This window comes from Emys orbicularis (assembly GCF_028017835.1).
Source record: "Emys orbicularis isolate rEmyOrb1 chromosome 21 unlocalized genomic scaffold, rEmyOrb1.hap1 SUPER_21_unloc_3, whole genome shotgun sequence".
Classification (NCBI taxonomy): Eukaryota; Metazoa; Chordata; order Testudines; family Emydidae; genus Emys; species Emys orbicularis.
In genome coordinates, this window is record NW_027045157.1 from 92,586 (window position 1) to 111,358 (window position 18,773).

The following is an 18,773-nucleotide window of genomic DNA, read 5'->3' on the forward strand; positions in this document are numbered from 1 at the left end:
TGCGATGTGGGATGGGATATGAGCCTTTCCCCTCGAGGGGGCACCTGCCCCGGGCGGACGACAGGCGCTCGCTGTCTTTGCTTTTCGGGTTGATTACTGCAATACAAGGTTCATGACGCGTGTGCTGTTGTGCCCCCTTTAATCGCTGCTCGCCTGTGCGTTAGGCCCGGCTGGGAGTGCCACCCGCAGACCCCTCGCCCCCAGCAAGGTGCCGTCTCGTCCCGGGGGCCTACGGCCAGAGCAGGACAAGTCCTACGGGCGTCACTTTAACAGAGCCCCCAGCAGCTCCCCGAACCCGCCGCCACAAACACAGCGGTGCCGAGTAACTAGGAAACGCTTTTCAGTGCTTATGGGGCGCGGGCGCAGCTCGGAGTTGGTGACAAAGGGAAAATCACAAGCTTGTTCCTAACCTTCACCACACCAGTAATTCTAGCAGCGAACGTCGTTCCCACCCGCACCCCTTCATCGTACTTCTGGCTAATGAGAACGCTGTCCTGGTAGGCCCAGCCCCTCCCATAGGCTCCAGGGGGATTTCTTTGTGTTCCCCATGCTCTTGTTCCATTGTGTAAGGGGGGGTGAGGCAGGTGATGTCACCGGCTGTGGGGCACAGGAGCTATTTAGCATCTCTCAAAGTCCTCCAGGGCTGACATCTGGGACTTCTGTTCATGGTCCTGTAGTTATGTCTAAGGGGTTAGTCTGCGGATGTTTTCCAGACGCACAATGTGTTTCAGTAACAGTCATAGAGCAAAATCTCCTAACTCCCTATCTGCCGTTGATACACACATTGTAACAGGACAATGATGTTCAGCAGATTATGGCTTTTCAAATGATACCGCACACGGCATACTTTGTACAAAATATCATAACCATACACAAGCGGTGAATGGGGGGGAGTTTACAGCGTATTACAATGCGACTGAGGCTGGGGTGTGTCTGTGCCACTAGGCGAAAAGAGCAGCAGTAGAGGGTAAAAGCCAGGCTATTTCCCTTCCAGGCAGTTGGGTGTGAAACCAGGGGGTCTGGATTCAATTCCCGTCACGCCCCAGCTGTTTCAAACTGAGCTGCAGCTCAGTGCTGGGTGAGTCCTTCCAGTGCAGTGTTATGTGCAGCTGTTGCCCCGCCCCAGAGGAGGCTGCATCTTGGTGCCAGGTGAGAGCGGGAGGGGTGGTGGATCTCACAGCTGGAGTTTAATGTTCCCAGAGCTAGAAGTCCATGAACAGCACTCCCCCCCCCCCCCCGCACGCGATTCTGGCCTTGGGGGGGGGGGGCGGCCCCGGGGGCCTCAGAAGTCGTCATCGTCGCAGATGTCCAGGTAGACGTCAAAGGCCTCTCGGTTGCAGTTGCCGTCGGGTGTGAAGACGTATTTGTGGAAGGTGCCGTCCACGCAGATCGCTGCAGGGGGGGACGGACATGGGTGTGAGATGGGGGGGAGGGACCCCTACCCTACCCCCCCCCCCGGCCCCCACTGACCAATGACGGAGTTGACGGTCTTGGCGGAGCTGCGGCCGAAGGCACAGACACAGGCCGACTCCGCTGGCACCGTGAAGTTGGCCAGGCTCCACTGCGAGTCCACGTACTGGCCGATCACCGGGCCCACCTTGCCCACGCGCGCCAGCCTGGGGAGAGATGCAGCGGGGGGCACCTGAGCAGTGGGGAGGGCCCTATGTGGAGCGGGGGGGGGGCTCCGGGGGGTATCTGAGCGGTCGGAGGGGAACCTGGGGGTGTACCTATGCAGAGCAGCACCTACACAGCAGGGGCCCCGGGGGGGTATCTACACGGAGCGGTGGTTGGGGCCCCCTACCTGGAGCGGCGGCGGGGGTTACCTACGCGGAGTGACGGGGGGGGTACCTACATGGAGCGGGGCGGCGGGGAGTTCCAGGGGGGTACTTATACGGAGCGGGGCAGCGGGGGGGTTGCAGGGGGGGTACCTACGCGGAGCGGCGGTTGAGGCGCGGCGGGGGGGTCACAGGGGGGTACCTACGCAGGGTGGGGGGGCTCGAGGGGGGGTACCTACGCGCGGAGCAGCGGTTGAGGCACGGCGGGGGGGTCACAGGGGGGGTACCTACGCAGAGCGGGGCGGCGGGGGGGGCTCGAGGGGGATACCTACGCGGAGCGGCGGTTGAGGCGCGTGTCCTTGAGGGCGAAGACGTGAACCGTCCCCTTGTTCGCTCGACGCGCAGAGAAACGACGAGTCGTGGCTGAAGTTGATGCTGTGGAGATCGGGGGGTGGGGGGGTTTAATCGAGCGCCGCGTGCTCCCCCCCCAGCAGTGCCGCGAGTTCTCCCCAGCAATGCCCACCCCCCAGGGAGTGCTGGGGGGGGTCCGTGACCAGGGCTCTCACCAGTATAGGGTGGCAGGGTCTGTGCCCAGGGGAGGGGGCAGTGCCGGGGGGGTCGGTGCCCAGGGGAGGGGGCAGTGCCGGGGGGGTCCGTGCCCGGGAGAGGGGGCAATGCCGGGGGGGTCCGTGCCCGGGAGAGGGGGCAATGCCGGGGGGGGTCCGTGCCCAGGGGAGGGGGCAGTGCCGGGGGGCTCCGTGCCTGGGGGCTCCGTGCCTGGGCTCTCACAGTACAGGGTGGCCGGGTCCGTGCCCCGGCGCAGCTCCACCAGCTTCTCCTTGCTCTGGGTGTCGAAGAGGCGGATGAGGGTGCCCTGGCGGGAAGCCGACGCCACCACCGTGCCCGGCTGGTTGAGGGAGATGCAGGCGATCTCGCCCTGGTGGGCGTTGATGGTGAACGGCGCCGACGAGGTGCCCGGCTGGGTGCTCGACAGGTCCTGGGGGTGGGGGTGGGGCTGAGACCGGGCTGCCCCAGTGTGCCCTGCCCCCCACATCTGCCCCTCACAGTGACGCCCCTCCTGGACATCCTGTGCTGCCCCTCGCCTCTGCAGGAAAGGGAAATGGATCCCTCCCCCCCTCGTGCCCATCCACTCACCACCAGCTGCAGGCTGCCACACTTGTGCCCGGGGAACACCAGCAGCTGTTTCTCCAGACTGGGACAGAGATCGCAGAGCCCTGGGGGGGAGAGCAGGAGGCTGGGGGGTGCCAGGCTGGGCAGGGGGCGCCGCGGGGAGGGGGCGTCATGCTGGGGGGGGTCATGCTGGGGGGGGTCTGTACCTTTGGGGTTGTCCCGCGTGTCAAACTCGAAGAGCTTGGTGGGGTTCTCCGGGAAGGAATAAACGTAAATACGGTTCCTCAGCACAATGATGATCCTGAAACACAAGAGCCCGGACACCTGGGTTCTCTCCTGGCGAGGGGAGGGGAGTGGGGTCTGGTGGTTAGAGCGGGGTGGGGGGGGGCTGGGAGCCAGGACTCTTAGGACGGAAGAATCCTAGGCACTGCTACAGACTAGGGACCGAGTGGCTAGGTAGCAGTTCTGCAGAAAAGGACCTAGGGGTCACAGTGGACGAGAAGCTGGATATGAGTCGACAGTGTGCCCTTGTTGCCAAGAAGGCTAACGGCACATTGGGCTGTATAAGTAGGGGCATTGCCAGCAGATCAAGGGACGTGATCGTTCCCCTTTATTCGGCACTGGTGAGGCCACATCTGGAGTACTGTGTCCAGTTTTGGGCCCCACACTACAGAAGGGATGTGAACAAACTGGAGAGAATCCAGTGGAGGGCAACAAAAATGATTGGGGGGCTGGGGCACATGACTTACAAGTAGAGGCTGGGGGAGCTGGGATTGTTTAGTCTCCAGAAGAGAAGAATGAGGGGGGATTTGATAGCGGCTTTCAACTACCTGCAGGGGGTTCCAAAGAGGATGGAACTCGGCTGTTCTCAGGGGTGGCAGATGACAGAACAAGGAGTAATGGTCTCACGTTGCAGTGGGGGAGGTCTAGGTTGGATATTAGGAAACACTATTTCACTAGGAGGGTGGTGAAGCACTGGAATGGGTTCCCTAGGGAGGTGGTGGAATCTCCTTCCTTGGAGGTTTTTAAGGCCTGGCTTGACAAAGCCCTGGATGGGATGATTTAGTTGGGGTTGGTCCTGCTTTGAGCAGGGGGTTGGACTAGATGACCTCCTGAGGTCCCTTCCAACCCTGACATTCTATGATTCTATGACTCCTGGGCTAGTGATTAGAGCAGGGGGGGGGGGGTTGGAGCCTGGACGCCTGGGTTCTCGACCCAGCTCTGGGAGGGGAGTGGGGGCTGGTGATTCGGGGAGGGGGGTTGGGAGGCCGGACGCTTGGGTTCACACTCACTTGTCATGTCTCATGCGCACGGCCAGGGCAGGTTTGGTGAAGGTGAATTCCAGAACCAGCTTGTCTTTGCCACCCTTCCCCTCGCGGGCGTCGTCCCAAATCAGCACTGCCGGGGGGGGGGGGGTGACATGGGTGAGAGCAGACAGTGCTACCCCCACAACCCCCCCACCCCTCCCAGAGCTGGGCAGAGAACCCAGGAGTCCTGGCTCCCAGTCCCCCCCCCCCCCCAGGGTACATACCTGAGATCTCTGAGAATTTGGGGTTCCCTCCTCCCCCTACAATGGCCAAGAGGTTGGATCGATGCAGCATCTCAACCAGGGCCACGCTGCCCACCTGCTCGTGATCTGGGGGGGTAGAAAATTGGGGTGCAGTCCAATGCCACTTCCAATGCCCCCCCCGAGCCAGCCAGCCCCCCCATTCCCTGCCCTCCCCACATCCTTACCCAGGTGCCCTTTCTCCATGAGCGGCTCCACGTTGTAGATTCGCACCCCGGACTCCATCGCGCAGCAGAAGCAGCCTGGAAGGAGGGGCAGAGAGCGGATTAAACCCCAGCCCACCGCGGGGAGGGGGCTTCCCGGACGCCTGGGTTCTCCCCCTGGCTCTGGGAGGGGAGTGGGGTTTGGTGGTTAGAGCAGGGGAGGGGGCAGGGTCCCGGACGCCTGGGTTCTCCCCCCAGGGCGCAGAGGTGGGGTTCAGGGGGTGCTGCTTACTCTGGTCCTGGTTGAAGCGCAGGCTGTTCACCCCGCGTTGCTGCGCCATGCTGCAGGAGCGGTGGATTCTGGGGAGCCCCCTCCCGGCTCCGAGCAACAGGCAGCTGAAGAGTGGGGTGAGGGGCAGGGGGTGAGAGGAGCATGAGGCTATGCTCCAGCCCCCCATGCCCAGCTGTCTGCCCCCCAGCCAGCTCCCTCAACCCCACTGCCCCCACTGATCCCCCAGGATCGCCCTGCCCCCCAAATAATCCCCCACTGTCTGCCCCAGCCACTGTCCTCCATATACACAGCCTCACGGCCCCCCAAATCCCCCCGCCCCCTCACTCCTCCCTGAGTCCCCCACCCCCACCACTATGTTTCTATCTGGGTGCCCCCTGCCCCACAGCATTCGCCTTGGCCCCCATCCCTGCAGCATCCCCCAGCCCCCAAATCCATCTCCCCAGACCCGCTGACCCCCACAATCACAACCTCACAGCCCAGCCCCACCTCCCCATGAGCCTAGCCCCACCTGTCCCCCACAAGCCCAGCCCCACCTATCCCAGACCCCCCTCCTGCCCCACTGCCCCCGATCCCAGCCCTGCCCCACCTCCCCACTGCCCCCACAAAACCAGCCCCACCTGCCCCCACAATCCCAGACCCCCCCTCCTGCACCACTGCCCCCCCGATCCCAGCCCTGCCCCACCTCCCCACTGCCCCCACAAACCCAGCCCCACCGGCCCCCACAATCCCAGACCCCCCTCCTGCCCCACTGCCCCCCCGATCCCAGCCCTGCCCCACCTCCCCACTGCCCCCACAAACCCAGCCCCACCTGCCCCCACAATCCCAGACCCCCCCTCCTGCCCCCCCAATCCCAGCCCTGCCCCACCTCCCCACTGCCCCCACAAACCCAGCCCCACCTGCCCCCACAATCCCAGACCCCCCCTCCTGCCCCACTGCCCCCCCCCGATCCCAGCCCTGCCCCACCTCCCCACTGCCCCCACAAACCCAGCCCCACCTGCCCCCACAATCCCAGACCCCCCTCCTGCCCCACTGCCCCCCCGATCCCAGCCCTGCCCCACCTCCCCACTGCCCCCACAAACCCAGCCCCACCTGCCCCCCCAATCCCAGACCCCCCCTCCTGCCCCCCCAATCCCAGCCCTGCTCCACCTCCCCACTGCCCCCACAAACCCAGCCCCACCTGCCCCCACAATCCCAGACCCCCCCTCCTGCCCCACTGCCCCCCCGATCCCAGCCCTGCCCCACCTCCCCACTGCCCCCACAAACCCAGCCCCACAATCCCAGACCCCCCTCCTGCCCCACTGCCCCCCCGATCCCAGACCTGCCCCACCTCCCCACTGCCCCCACAAACCCAGACCCCCCCTCCTGCTCCACTGCCCCCCCCGATCCCAGCCCTGCCCCACCTCCCCACTGCCCCCACAAACCCAGCCCCACAATCCCAGACCCCCCTCCTGCCCCACTGCCCCCCCGATCCCAGACCTGCCCCACCTCCCCACTGCCCCCACAAACCCAGACCCCCCCCCTCCTGCTCCACTGCCCCCCCCCCCGATCCCAGCCCTGCCCCACTGTCCCCCCCCCCCCCGATCCCAGGCCCTGGTTACCCCACAGGAAGCGGGGCGGGAGGCAAACACCAGCTGATCTGGTTCTGCCGGGTCACACAGGGGAAGGGACGCTGACAGCTCGTCACGTGATCGACCTGGATGATGGGTGAAGCCCTAGCGGCCATGTTCGACGCTGGCAACGGAGCTGCGTTGCCCTTAGTAACGCCCGTTGGCAGCCATCTTGGATACTGGCAAATAGCCACACAACCCCCCCCCCGCATGTCAAAGGAAATAGTCACCCCACCCCCACCCCCCCAATGGAGACCTGTGAGCCAGGACTCCTGGGCTCTCTCCTGGGCTCTGGGAGGGGAGTGGGGTCTGGTGGTTAGAGCAGGGGGGCTGGGAGCCAGGACTCCTGGGTTCTCTCCCCTGCTCTGGGAGGGGAGTGGGGGCTGGTGGTTAGAGCGGGGGGGGGGGGGGGGCTGGGAGCCAGGACTCCTGGGTTCTCTCCCCGGCTCTGGGAGGGAAGTGGGGGCTGGTGCTTAGAGCAGGGGGGGCTGGGAGCCAGGACGCCTGGGTTCTCTCCCCTGCTCTGGGAGGGGAGTGGGGGCTGGTGGTTAGAGCGGGGGGGGGGGGGGGGGCTGGGAGCCAGGACTCCTGGGTTCTCTCCCCGGCTCTGGGAGGGGAGTGGGGTCTGCTGGTTAGAGCAGGGGGGGATGGGAGCCAGGACGCCTGGGTTCTCTCCCCAGCTCTGGGAGGGAAGTGGGGGCTGGTGCTTAGAGCAGGGGGGGCTGGGAGCCAGGACGCCTGGGTTCTCTCCCCTGCTCTGGGAGGGAGTGGGGGCTGGTGGTTAGAGCGGGGGGGGGGGCTGGGAGCCAGGACTCCTGGGTTCTCTCCCCGGCTCTGGGAGGGGAGTGGGGTCTGCTGGTTAGAGCAGGGGGGGCTGGGAGCCAGGACGCCTGGGTTCTCTCCCCGGCTCTGGGAGGGAAGTGGGGGCTGGTGCTTAGAGCAGGGGGGGCTGGGAGCCAGGACGCCTGGGTTCTCTCCCCTGCTCTGGGAGGGAGGGGGGGCTGGTGGTTAGAGCAGGAGGATTGTCTCCTGCAGTCTATGCCTGTGCTGCCCCCCCTCCCCAAAGCGCCCCCTGTTGGGGCTGGAGCAGCCGGGAACTCCTCCCCCCCCCCAGTCATTAGTATCTCTCCGCCCCAACAGAGGTGTGGAAAAGGGGAGGAGCCAATACAATTACCTGTGCTGGGGGTGGGGCTTCAGGGGCACCTGGGCTGAACGGGGGTTTTGTGTCTGATGGGGGCAGGGGGAGAATGATACACTGGGGGGGGGGCAGAACCCAGGCAATCCTATGACCTTCCTATTTCCCCCCCCCCCCGAGCCGGGGAGAGAACCCAGGCATCCTGGTTCCCAGCCCCCCCGCTCTAACCATCAGCCCCCCCTTGCTCCCATGCCAGGTGTAATATTAGCTGTGACCTTTCTAGAGGGGCACATGGGTCTGTTTGGAACAGCTCCCAGATTTGTTTTGCTTCTGCTGAGTCAATGTGGGGCTGACCGAGCCCTCCTACCGACACCCCCCAGTGCCCCCCATGCCCCAGGATCCTGACTCCCAGTCCCCCCTTCTCCAACCCACTTGACCCCCCAAGCCCTGAGCCATGGAGCAAAAGCCAACGAAGATACCAGGTAAGGAAGCAAAGAGCTTGACAAAGTACCCTTGTCCTGACTCGTGTCTAGTGGTTAGAGCAGGGGGGCTGGGAGCCAGGACTCCTGGGTTCTCTCCCCGGCTCTGGGAGGGGAGCGGGGGCTGGTGATTAAAGCAGGGGGGGCTGGGAGCCAGGACTCCTGGGCTCTCTCCCAGCCTGGGGGGAGTGGGGGCTAATGGTTAGAGCAGGGGGGACTGGGAGCCAGGACTCCTGGGTTCTCTCCTTGGCTTGGGGAGGGGAGCGGGATCTGCTGGTTAGAGCGAGTAAAGCCTGGTCCTTTTTCATGCACCCAGCCACATCCTTGGCATTAGGCCTGCTTAGGTGTGAGGCTGCTTGTCTGTTCCCTAGATAGGGAGAATTCCCAGACACCCCCCCCCCCAATTTCCCCCGGGGGGTCCTTTGCCAGGATCCGGCCCTTCCCCGACCTCCCCCAGTCTGCTCCGCTCTTGATGTGACGGTGCTGGAAGATTTACACTTGGGGTGGGTCTGGAGTTGGCCTGCCAGGGCCCCAGATTGGCAGGAGATTCGGAGAGCCTGGGGAAAGCGCCCCCTTCCCCATTCTGCGCTCGGCGGGGGAACGTCCTCCCTGATCTCTGGCCTCCCTCTGTGAGGGGGCATCAGCCTTCGGTCCTGAGCCTGGCGCGCTGGCAGGGCTCCAGGGCACGTGGCTGATCAGCACGGGAAGCGGGCAGGGGGATTGGAGACAGTGGACAGGGGACCCACTGTCTGGACAGGCACAGAGTCAGAGCTATGGGGGGCTGGGAATGGGGCACGGGGCCTGTCCCCTCTGGGGGGTGCTGGCTCCCATCCGTCCCCAGGGCAGGGACTGGCTGGCTTGTGGGGGTGGGGAACAGGGTCTGGGACCTGTCCCCTCTGGGGGGCACCGGCTCCCATCCGTCCCCAGGGCAGGGACTGGCTGGCTGGGGGGGGGGGAAATGGGACACAGGGCCTGTTCCCTCTAAGGGGGGGCTGGCTCCCATCCGGCCCCAGGGCAGGGACTGGCTGGCTGGGGTGGGGGGGGAATGGGACACAGGGCCTGTTCCCTCTAGGGGGCGCTGGCTCCCACCCAGCCCCAGGGCGGGGACTGGCTGGCTGGGGGGGCAGGGAATGGGGTCTGGGGCCTGTCCCCTCTGTGGGGCGCCGGCTCCCATCCGTCCCCAGGGCAGGGACTGGCTGGCTTGGGGGGTGGGGAACGGGGTCTGGGACCTGTCCCCTCTGGGGGGCGCTGGCTCCCACCCAGCCCCAGGGCAGGGACTGGCTGGCTCGGGGGGGTGCGGGGATCAGTGTTATCTGCAGTGTACACAGCACGGGGGGTCAGTGATCTCAGTGTCCTGTCTCTCCCCCCCCCCCCCGCCCCCGGCAAGCTGCCCAGAGGGTGGGACCAGCTGGTCCCAGGGCAAGGGGCAGCCTGTGGGGCTGAGACGCCTGCTGAGCTCCCAGGGGGGCAGGATGTCGGAGGTGGGGGAGCTCACCCAGACGCCGCTGCAGAAAGTGTGGATCCCGCATGCCAGCAACCGGCTGCACCAGCGCCGGGGGTGTGAGTGGGGCATGGGGCCTGTCCCCTCTAGGGGGTTCTAGCCCCAGGGTGGGGGATATGAGGGTGCAGCTTGGTTTGGGGGTCTGGCCTCTAGCCCCCTATCGCTAACGGTGTCTGTTCTCCCCCACACAACAGCCGCTGTGCCTCAGTTTACCAATTCGCCCACGATGGTGATCCTGGTGGGGCTGCCGGCCCGGGGGAAGACCTATATCTCCAAGAAGCTGACCCACTACCTGAACTGGATTGGAATCCCCACCAAGGGTGAGGTGTGGGGCGGGCGGGGCCCAGGGCAGCTGGAGTCCGTGGAGCTGGCAGGGACAGAGATCTCGGGGGTGGGGGGCAGGTCTCCGATTGTGGGGACAGGGAATTAGGGGACAGGGTGGGTGTCTGTTGGGGGAGGGTATCCCAGGGAGCTGTGGGGAGGGGCACGGGGACCCCAGCCCACCCCCCACTCTCCCCGCAGTGTTCAACGTGGGGCAGTACCGGCGTGAGGCCGTGCAGACCTACCAGAACTACGAGTTCTTCCGGCCAGATAACCAGGAGGCCATGCACATTCGCAGGTGAGGGGGTGACCCCGGCTGGGGCACTGCTGGGGGGAAGCTCATGGTGCTGGTGGTGACTCTGCCTGGGGGCACTGCTGGGGGAAGCTCACAGCACTGGGGGAGACCCCGGCTGGGGAGAAGCTTGAGGTGCTGGGGGTGACCCTGGTTGGGAGCACTGCTGGGGGGAAGCTCACAGCATTGGGGGTGATCCTGGTTGGGAGCACTGCTGGGGGGAAGCTCACAGCACTGGGGGTGATCCTGGTTGGGAGCACTGCTGGGGGGTAGCTCACAGCGCTGGGGGTGACCCTGGTTGGGAGCACTGCTGGGGGAAGCTCACAGTGCTGGGGGTGACCCTGGTTGGGGGCACTGCTGGGGGAAGCTCACAGTGCTGGGGGTGACCCTGGTTGGGGGCACTGCTGGAGGAAGCTCACAGCGCTGGGGGTGACCCTCGTTGGGGGCACTGCTGGGGGGAAGCTCACAGCACTGGGGGTGATCCTGGTTGGGGGCACTGCTGGGGGAAGCTCACAGCGCTGGGGGTGACCCTCGTTGGGGGCACTGCTGGGGGGAAGCTCACAGCACTGGGGGTGATCCTGGTTGGGGGCACTGCTGGAGGAAGCTCACAGCGCTGGGGGTGATCCTGGTTGGGGGCACTGCTGGGGGGAAGCTCACAGCGCTGGGGGTGATCCTGGTTGGGGGCACTGCTGGGGGAAGCTCACAGCATTGGGGGTGATCCTGGTTGGGGGCACTGCTGGGGGGAAGCTCACAGCACTGGGGGTGATCCTGGTTGGGGGCACTGCTGGGGGAAGCTCACAGCACTGGGGGTGATCCTGGTTGGGGGCACTGCTGGGGGGAAGCTCACAGCGCTGGGGGTGACCCTCGTTGGGGGCACTGCTGGGGGGTAGCTCACAGCGCTGGGGGTGACCCTGGTTGGGGGCACTGCTGGGGGAAGCTCACAGCGCTGGGGGTGACCCTGGTTGGGGGCACTGCTGGGGGGAAGCTCACAGCGCTGGGGGTGACCCTCGTTGGGGGCACTGCTGGGGGGTAGCTCACAGCGCTGGGGGTGACCCTGGTTGGGGGCACTGCTGGGGGAAGCTCACAGTGCTGGGGGTGACCCTGGTTGGGGGCACTGCTGGGGGGAAGCTCACAGCGCTGGGGGTGACCCTGGTTGGGGGCACTGCTGGGGGGAAGCTCACAGCGCTGGGGGTGACCCTCGTTGGGGGCACTGCTGGGGGGTAGCTCACAGCGCTGGGGGTGACCCTGGTTGGGGGCACTGCTGGGGGGAAGCTCACAGCGCTGGGGGTGACCCTGGTTGGGGGCACTGCTGGGGGGAAGCTCACAGCGCTGGGGGTGACCCTGGTTGGGGGCACTGCTGGGGGGAAGCTCACAGCGCTGGGGGTGACCCTGGTTGGGGAGAAGCTTGCGGTGCTGGGGGTGACCCTCGTTGGGGGCACTGCTGGGGGTAGCTCACAGCGCTGGGGGTGACCCTGGTTGGGGGCACTGCTGGGGGAAGCTCACAGCGCTGGGGGTGACCCTGGTTGGGGGCACTGCTGGGGGGTAGCTCACAGCGCTGGGGGTGATCCTGGTTGGGAGCACTGCTGGGGGGTAGCTCACAGCGCTGGGGGTGACCCTCGTTGGGGGCACTGCTGGGGGTAGCTCACAGTGCTGGGGGTGACCCTGGTTGGGGGCACTGCTGGGGGGAAGCTCACAGCGCTGGGGGTGACCCTCGTTGGGGGCACTGCTGGGGGGTAGCTCACAGCGCTGGGGGTGACCCTGGTTGGGGGCACTGCTGGGGGGAAGCTCACAGCGCTGGGGGTGACCCTGGTTGGGGGCACTGCTGGGGGGTAGCTCACAGCGCTGGGGGTGACCCTGGTTGGGAGCACTGCTGGGGGGAAGCTCACAGCACTGGGGGTGACCCTGGTTGGGAGCACTGCTGGGGGGTAGCTCACAGCGCTGGGGGTGACCCTGGTTGGGGGCACTGCTGGGGGAAGCTCACAGCACTGGGGGTGATCCTGGTTGGGGGCACTGCTGGGGGGAAGCTCACAGCGCTGGGGGTGACCCTGGTTGGGAGCACTGCTGGGGGGTAGCTCACAGCGCTGGGGGTGACCCTGGTTGGGAGCACTGCTGGGGGGAAGCTCACAGCACTGGGGGTGACCCTGGTTGGGAGCACTGCTGGGGGGTAGCTCACAGCGCTGGGGGTGACCCTGGTTGGGGGCACTGCTGGGGGAAGCTCACAGCGCTGGGGGTGACCCTCGTTGGGGGCACTGCTGGGGGGAAGTTTGCAGCACAGCCTGGGGGAGGGGTGGGGTATCTGTAAGGGTCTCACCCCTCCTCTCCCCTCGCCCCCAGGCAGTGCGCTCTGGCCGCTCTGAAAGACGTCCACACTTACCTGAGCCGGGAGGAGGGACAGGTCGCGGTAAGAGGGCCCCTCCCCCTGCCTCCCCCCCAGCCAGACCCATGGGCCCATCTACCCCGGCCTCATGCCTGCTCCTATGTTCAGGTGTTTGACGCCACCAACACGACACGGGAGCGACGGAACATGATCCTGCAGTTCGCCGGCGACCATGGCTACAAGGTGAAGGGAGTGCGGGCGGGGGGGGGGGCATCGGTCTGGCCCAAGGCACTGCTGCAGTGGAAGTCCGCAGTACTTTGGGGGCCTTGGCTGGGGGAAGCTCGCAGCACTGGGGGGACTGCTGTGGGGAAGAGTGCAGCGCTGGGAGGGGTGGTGTCTAGCTGGGGGCACAGCACTGGGGGGTAAGGCACAGCACTGGGGGGGTGCTGGGGGCACTGAAGGGGGAAGTGCGCAGCACTGGGATCTGCAGTCACCCACCTTAACACCTCCCCCCAGGTGTTTTTCATCGAGTCCATCTGCGACGACCCGGATATCATCGAGGAGAACATCACAGTGAGAGAAACACCCCCCGGGGACCTGGCCGTCCCAGTGTCCGTCCCCCCCCGCCCCACACACAGGGGGAGGCGGGCGGCCCGGGGTGTCCCCCCCACACACACACATGGGGGGGGGAGGCGGGCGGCCCGGGGTGTCCCCCCCACACACACACATGGGGGGGGGAGGCGGGCGGCCCGGGGTGTCCCCCCCACACACACACATGGGGGGGGGGAGGCGGGCGGCCCGGGGTGTCCCCCCCACACACACACATGGGGGGGGAGGCGGGCGGCCCGGGGTGTCCCCCCCACACACACACATGGGGGGGGAGGCGGGCGGCCCGGGGTGTCCCCCCCACACACACACGGGGGGGGGAGGCGGGCGGCCCGGGGTGTCCCCCCCACACACACACGGGGGGGGGGGGGGAGGCGGGCGGCCCGGGGTGTCCCCCCCCACACACACACGGGGGGGGGGGGGGGGAGGCGGGCGGCCCGGGGTGTCCCCCCCACACACACACATGGGGGGGGAGGCGGGCGGCCCGGGGTGTCCCCCCACACACACACATGGGGGGGGGGGCCCTCGGCTCCAGGCCCATCTCCCTGGTGTCCCCCCTGCAGCAAGTGAAGCTGACCAGCCCGGACTACAAGGATTGTAACCGGGAGGAGGTGGTGGAGGATTTCCTCAAGCGCATCGAGTGCTACCAGCTCCACTACCAGCCCCTGGACGACGAGCTGGACAGGTGAGACCCCCCTTCCGCCCAGAGCGGGGCGAGAACCCAGGCGTCCTGGCTCCCAGCGCCCCCACTCCCCTCCCAGAGCTGGGACCCAGGCGTCCTGACCCCCTGCTCATCCCCCCCAGCACCCTGTCCTACATCAAGATCTTCAACGTGGGGCTGCGGTACCTGGTGAACCGGGTTCAGGACCACGTGCAGAGCCGCACCGTGTACTACCTGATGAACATCCACGTCACGCCGCGCGCCATCTACCTGACCCGGCACGGCGAGAGCCAGCACAACCTGCAGGGGCGCATCGGGGGCGACTCGGGGCTCTCCCCCCGCGGCAAGCAGGTGGGGGCGGGGCACGGGGGCGACTCGGGGCTTGGGGGAGGGATAGCTCAGGGGTTTGAGCATTGGCCTGCTAAACCCAGGGTTGTGAGTTCAATCCTTGAGGGGGCCATTTAGGGATCTGGGGTAAAAATCTGTCTGGGGATTGGTCCTGCTTTGAGCAGGGGGTTGGACTAGATACCTCCTGAGGTCCCTTCCCATTCTGAGATTCTATGATTCTCCCCCCACAGCAAGCAGGTGGGGGCGGGGCGCGGGGGCGACTCGGGGCTCTCCCCCCACGGCAAGCAGGTGGGGCAGGGATCGGGGGCTGGCGCCGGCGCCCATCACAAAGAGGGGACTTGGGGGGTGGGGAATGGATGACAGTGGCACCCCCAGAGTGCAAACGTTTGGGGGGCTGGAAAACTGTACCCCCATAGCAAGCAGGTTTGGGGGACTAGGATGGGGTAGTTGCTACCAGGGGATCAGGGCTCTCCCATTCCAGAAGCAGCGACACAGGGAGGGGAGCCAGTGCCTCCCTGGCTGGGGGACGGGGGTCACCCCCTCTCCACCCCCCTAGTTTGCCTCCGCCCTGGCCGGCTACATCGAGAGCCAGAATATCCGGGAGCTCAAGGTGTGGACCAGCCACATGAAGCGGACGATCCAGACGGCCGAGGCCCTGCATGTGCCCTATGAGCAGTGGAAGGCGCTGAACGAGATTGACGCGGTGAGAACCCAGGTGTCCGGGCCCCCCATCCCTGCTCTAACCCACTAGATCCCCCCTTCCCTCCCAGAGGTGGGGACGGAACCTGAGCATCCGGCCCCCCCTGTGTAACGGCGTGGGGTGTTTCAGGGCGTCTGTGAGGAGATGTCCTATGAGGAGATCCAGGCCCATCACCCGGAAGAGTTTGCCCTGCGTGATCAAGACAAGTACCGATACCGATATCCCAAAGGGGAGGTAAGGGGGGGTGCCCTACACCCCGACTGGAGCGAGATCAGCGGGATGAAGGGGGGGGGATTCACTTGTCAGTAACCCAGGAAACTCCCTGCCACATGATCTTGGAGGTAAATTATAGTGACAGACATAAATAACCTGTGGAACTCACTGCCATTGTGTATTTCCAGGGGAATGAATTTAGCAGCACACTCAGACTGTGGAACTCCTTGCCAGCGAGTGTTCCCAGGAGTTTAGTGATGGGTCTGCTGCCGGCGGGTATTCCTAAAGGGAATTAATTTGGCAACACACTTAGCCTGTGGAACTCCCTGCCCCATGATGCAGGGGGGCAAGTTTTTTCACACACACAATGAGCCCATGGAACTTCCTGCCACTGGAGAATCTATGGGCAGATTTGGGTGATGATTGTTGTTAACCTGTGCCGGGGGCGGAGGAGGAGGAGGGAGGCAGCGTCTCTCTCATTGGCATCAGCCCCCCCCCACAATTGTCCCCAGTCATACGAGGACCTGGTGCAGCGGCTGGAGCCCGTCATCATGGAGCTGGAGCGGCAGGAGAATGTGCTGGTGATCTGCCATCAGGCCGTCATGCGCTGCCTGCTGGCCTACTTCCTGGACAAGAGCGCAGGTACCCCCCCCAGCTACCTCCTCCCAGCCCCTTACCGCTCTAGCTGCCCCTTTGGGACACACTATACCTCAAAGTAGTACTCTGTAACCCCCATATCTATCGTTCATAGATGGCCGTGTAAGGTATCAGAGGAAAGGTCATGATGTGCTGAACCCCATCGTTCGGTCCAAATATGTACCTCGTTAACGTGTAAGAGGTTGAGACTTATTGAAATATGCTGTAAGTCTGGGGGTCGGCCACGGCCAGTTCTCCGGTGACCCACACCCAGGCGGGCGCTCAACAACCCTTCATCAGCAAGGGGGTTGTGAGCAAGGGATTTATAGTGCTGTCAGAGGGCATCACGCTGCGGGGATTGCTCTGCTCTGACACGTCTGGGCTGGTGTTTGCCAGGCACAGGGACTGAGGGTAGAAAACAGGACGGGGGCATCATGCTCTGGCCTTTCTCCTCCCCTGCCTACGCTGGAAGCAGCAAGGACACTGGGAAGATCGAGACTTGAACTGAGGAGACTGGCCCCAAGCTTAAGGGGGAAGCCTGCGTATGAAGGACAGTAACGTACCTGCAACATCCAGGGGGTGAGAGAAACTGCTTGGTCCAAATCCTGCTCGGTCTAATAAGGTTTGGGACTCAGACAGTGTGCTTCCCTTTTATTTTCTTTGGCAAGTCTCTGACCTTTTGTGCCTCTCCCCTAAATTCTCCAGCCCCGGACGTCTCTCACTGCTCTGCTAGTGGCAAGCAGCCGCTCCAGGCCCATGCCCCGGCCCCCCAGCAAAGGGCCACGCATGCTCTCCCAGCCGCTTACAAACAGATACAGGGCGACACTTGTGCATCCCTCAGTCCCAGCCTTGCACCCCAGAAATGTGCGGCTCACGCTGCTCAGGACCCCCCTGAACAGTGCAAACGTCAGTCATTCCATCAACGGGTAACGAACTCGCCCCTGCCTTCGTTAACCTGAGGAGAGCTCCCCAGCCACGCTGGCTTAGCTAAACCGTTAAAACAAGGGCATTAACTAGAGCAGGAGAGCTGTCCAGTGACACAGGCACAAGAGTCAGAACTGGTTACCAGCTAACTCGTAAACGTTACCAAGCAAAAGGTCTCTCACCCCATAACTTTCAGCGGTCCCTGCTAAGTGGAAAGCCATCCAGTTCGGACCAGTACTCCCAGTTCACTGATGGGTTTGGATCCCATGTGTAGAGATGGGGGAGGAGAGGGAGCCACTCTTCTTATATCCTGACCCTTTTCACTGAAAAAGTCCCTGCTGGCTCATGGGATCATGCAGTTCCATGGCGTACATACTCTGCAAACTGTCCTTCAGATCAACTGTACATTCCTTTGTCTAGCCCTTCTCCCCTTCTGCTGAATGTCCAATGAGACAGGACATGGCTCTAACACTTCGCTGGCAAGCCAGTGTGTCTCTGTCCCTGGGAAATTGGCTTGTGAGTGTTGTCCAGAATTATAACACGCCAGTAACAATCATATAGCCAAATCTCATAACTCCCTATACAATGTTGATACACACACTGTAACAGGACAACGATGTTCAGCGGATTATGACTTTTCAAAGTATACCTCACAAGGCATGCTTTATACAAAATATAACCACCATATAAAAGTGGTGAATATGGGGAACAGTGTGTCCCATGGGCTGGATCCTGTGCACCCCAAAACTCCCCCATCTAACTGCCCTCTTCTCTCCCCACAGAGGAGCTGCCCTATCTGAAATGCCCGCTGCACACCGTGCTCAAACTGACCCCCGTGGCATACGGTGAGTGCATCTCCATCCACCAAGGGCTGGTCCCGCTGCCCTCAGACAGGTGCCAGATCCCTCTGGGTCCATTCGCGTCCTACGGGCAGGTCCCCCCAAAAATCTTGGGGACCAGACCCACTTATACACCCTGCCCCAGGGAGGAAAAGGGGGGCATGGATCTCTCTGCTCTAATCTAGGGGCCTTCTCCTTTATGGGGTGCTGGCAGGTTGTCAAGTGGAGTCCATTTTCCTCAACGTGGAGGCTGTGAACACACACCGGGAGCGCCCCCAGGTGAGTGGCTTCCCCCCCTGCCCCCAAGCTGGGGGACTAGGCCAGTGCACTCTCCCGGTCCTGATCTCACTGAGGGACACCAACAAAAGCCCATGTGAAATTAACACCCTCCACGCCTGGATCCCAGCTTCTGCTGTCCCCTCCAACCCTCACCCACCTTGGGAGGGGGAAGCAGATCTGCATGCCCCCCAACCATTTCCTCTATCTCCCCCCCCCCCGCCACCCCCATCTCAGCACCTGCCCCACAAGGCTGGCCTGCTCCCCCTTACCGGCACTACCGGACCACCCCTCTGGCCAGCCTGGAGCCCACCAAATGGCCCTGCTTGGAAGAACTTGGTCTGGCAGCTCTCACAGCTTGGGGTGCAGGTGTAGTCCATTTGGCCCCCCTTAACCAGGCTGTGCCCCCTTCCTGCCAGCTCCTAAATCGCCTCACTGCCCCCATCCCACTACACGGCCACTAAACTCTGTGTGTAACCTGTGCTAACCCCATTAACATCCCTGGGGGTGCACCTGACAGCAGGGGTCCACCACAGACACCCCTGCCTGAGATCAGGGCTCCAGGCATGACACAGCCCTAGAGACAGTCCCTGCCCCAGAGAACAAGCTAAATGATCAGGGGTAGGGAGGGGAAACTGAGGCACAAAGGGACACCCCTCAAAGCCATGGGACAAGGCACGGCTCCAGCCAGCAAGGCGTGCGTAACCCTGTGCCTCCCGGATCTCGTTGCAGAATGTTGACGTGACGCGGGAGCCCGAGGAAGCACTGGGGACGGTGCCCCCCCACTATTAACTGCTCCTGCCCATTAAAGCCGATTCTCTCCTTTGCCACGGCTGTGTAGTCGGTGCTGTTCTCCCCAGGAGGGTGGTGGAGCTAGACTGGGGCCTCTGGCCCCGGCTCCTGGAGACACGGATTTCGTCATGAGCTCGGCTTTTAATTGGTTTCTAGCCCACAGTGAGCCTGAGCCAGTCACTTAGCAAGGGGGTGCTGCCCTGAGCAACGCTGCCTGA

The 18,773-nt window shown here is 64.2% G+C and overlaps 2 protein-coding genes across 8 annotated transcripts; one reads left to right on the forward strand and one right to left on the reverse strand.

Annotated features, from left to right (window-relative positions):
- Positions 1 to 799: 799 nt before the first annotated feature.
- Positions 800 to 6,535, reverse strand: WDR45 (WD repeat domain 45). The gene is given in 12 exon segments (XM_065423101.1): positions 800 to 1,392; positions 1,471 to 1,616; positions 2,108 to 2,163; positions 2,165 to 2,211; positions 2,565 to 2,772; positions 2,931 to 3,010; positions 3,113 to 3,207; positions 4,199 to 4,304; positions 4,438 to 4,542; positions 4,641 to 4,715; positions 4,909 to 5,012; positions 6,507 to 6,535. Coding segments are annotated over 11 exon segments (1,077 nt in total). The 5' UTR covers positions 4,958 to 5,012; positions 6,507 to 6,535; the 3' UTR covers positions 800 to 1,282.
- Positions 6,536 to 8,104: 1,569 nt separating this feature from the next.
- Positions 8,105 to 18,562, forward strand: PFKFB1 (6-phosphofructo-2-kinase/fructose-2,6-biphosphatase 1). Of its 7 annotated transcripts, none has more exons than XM_065423095.1 (14): positions 8,105 to 8,132; positions 9,825 to 9,950; positions 10,153 to 10,249; positions 12,578 to 12,644; positions 12,729 to 12,803; positions 13,077 to 13,133; positions 13,730 to 13,851; positions 13,971 to 14,178; positions 14,732 to 14,878; positions 15,005 to 15,109; positions 15,601 to 15,730; positions 17,431 to 17,493; positions 17,702 to 17,766; positions 18,496 to 18,562. In XM_065423095.1, exons 1-14 carry the CDS (start codon positions 8,105 to 8,107, stop codon positions 18,553 to 18,555), a joined length of 1,350 nt encoding a protein of 449 aa, XP_065279167.1. In that variant the 3' UTR covers positions 18,556 to 18,562. The 7 variants fall into 7 exon arrangements, with proteins under 7 accessions (XP_065279167.1, XP_065279170.1, XP_065279164.1 ...); XM_065423092.1 differs by lacking the exon at positions 8,105 to 8,132 and adding an exon at positions 9,602 to 9,709 and having other exon boundaries at positions 9,839 to 9,950; XM_065423094.1 differs by lacking the exon at positions 8,105 to 8,132 and adding an exon at positions 9,602 to 9,709 and having other exon boundaries at positions 9,839 to 9,950; positions 14,732 to 14,857.
- The last annotated feature ends 211 nt before the right edge of the window (positions 18,563 to 18,773 follow it).

What these genes read in the sequence shown, in the direction of transcription:
- PFKFB1 (XM_065423092.1), top strand. Translation starts at nt 9,602, where the DNA reads ATGTCGGAGGTGGGGGAGCTCACCCAGACGCCGCTGCAGAAAGTGTGG. An exon ending in GAGGCCATGCACATTCGCAG is followed by an intron (nt 10,250 to 12,577) that starts GTGAGGGGGTGA and finishes CCTCGCCCCCAG; the next exon opens with GCAGTGCGCTCTGGCCGCTC. An exon ending in TCTCCCCCCGCGGCAAGCAG is followed by an intron (nt 14,179 to 14,731) that starts GTGGGGGCGGGG and finishes CCACCCCCCTAG; the next exon opens with TTTGCCTCCGCCCTGGCCGG.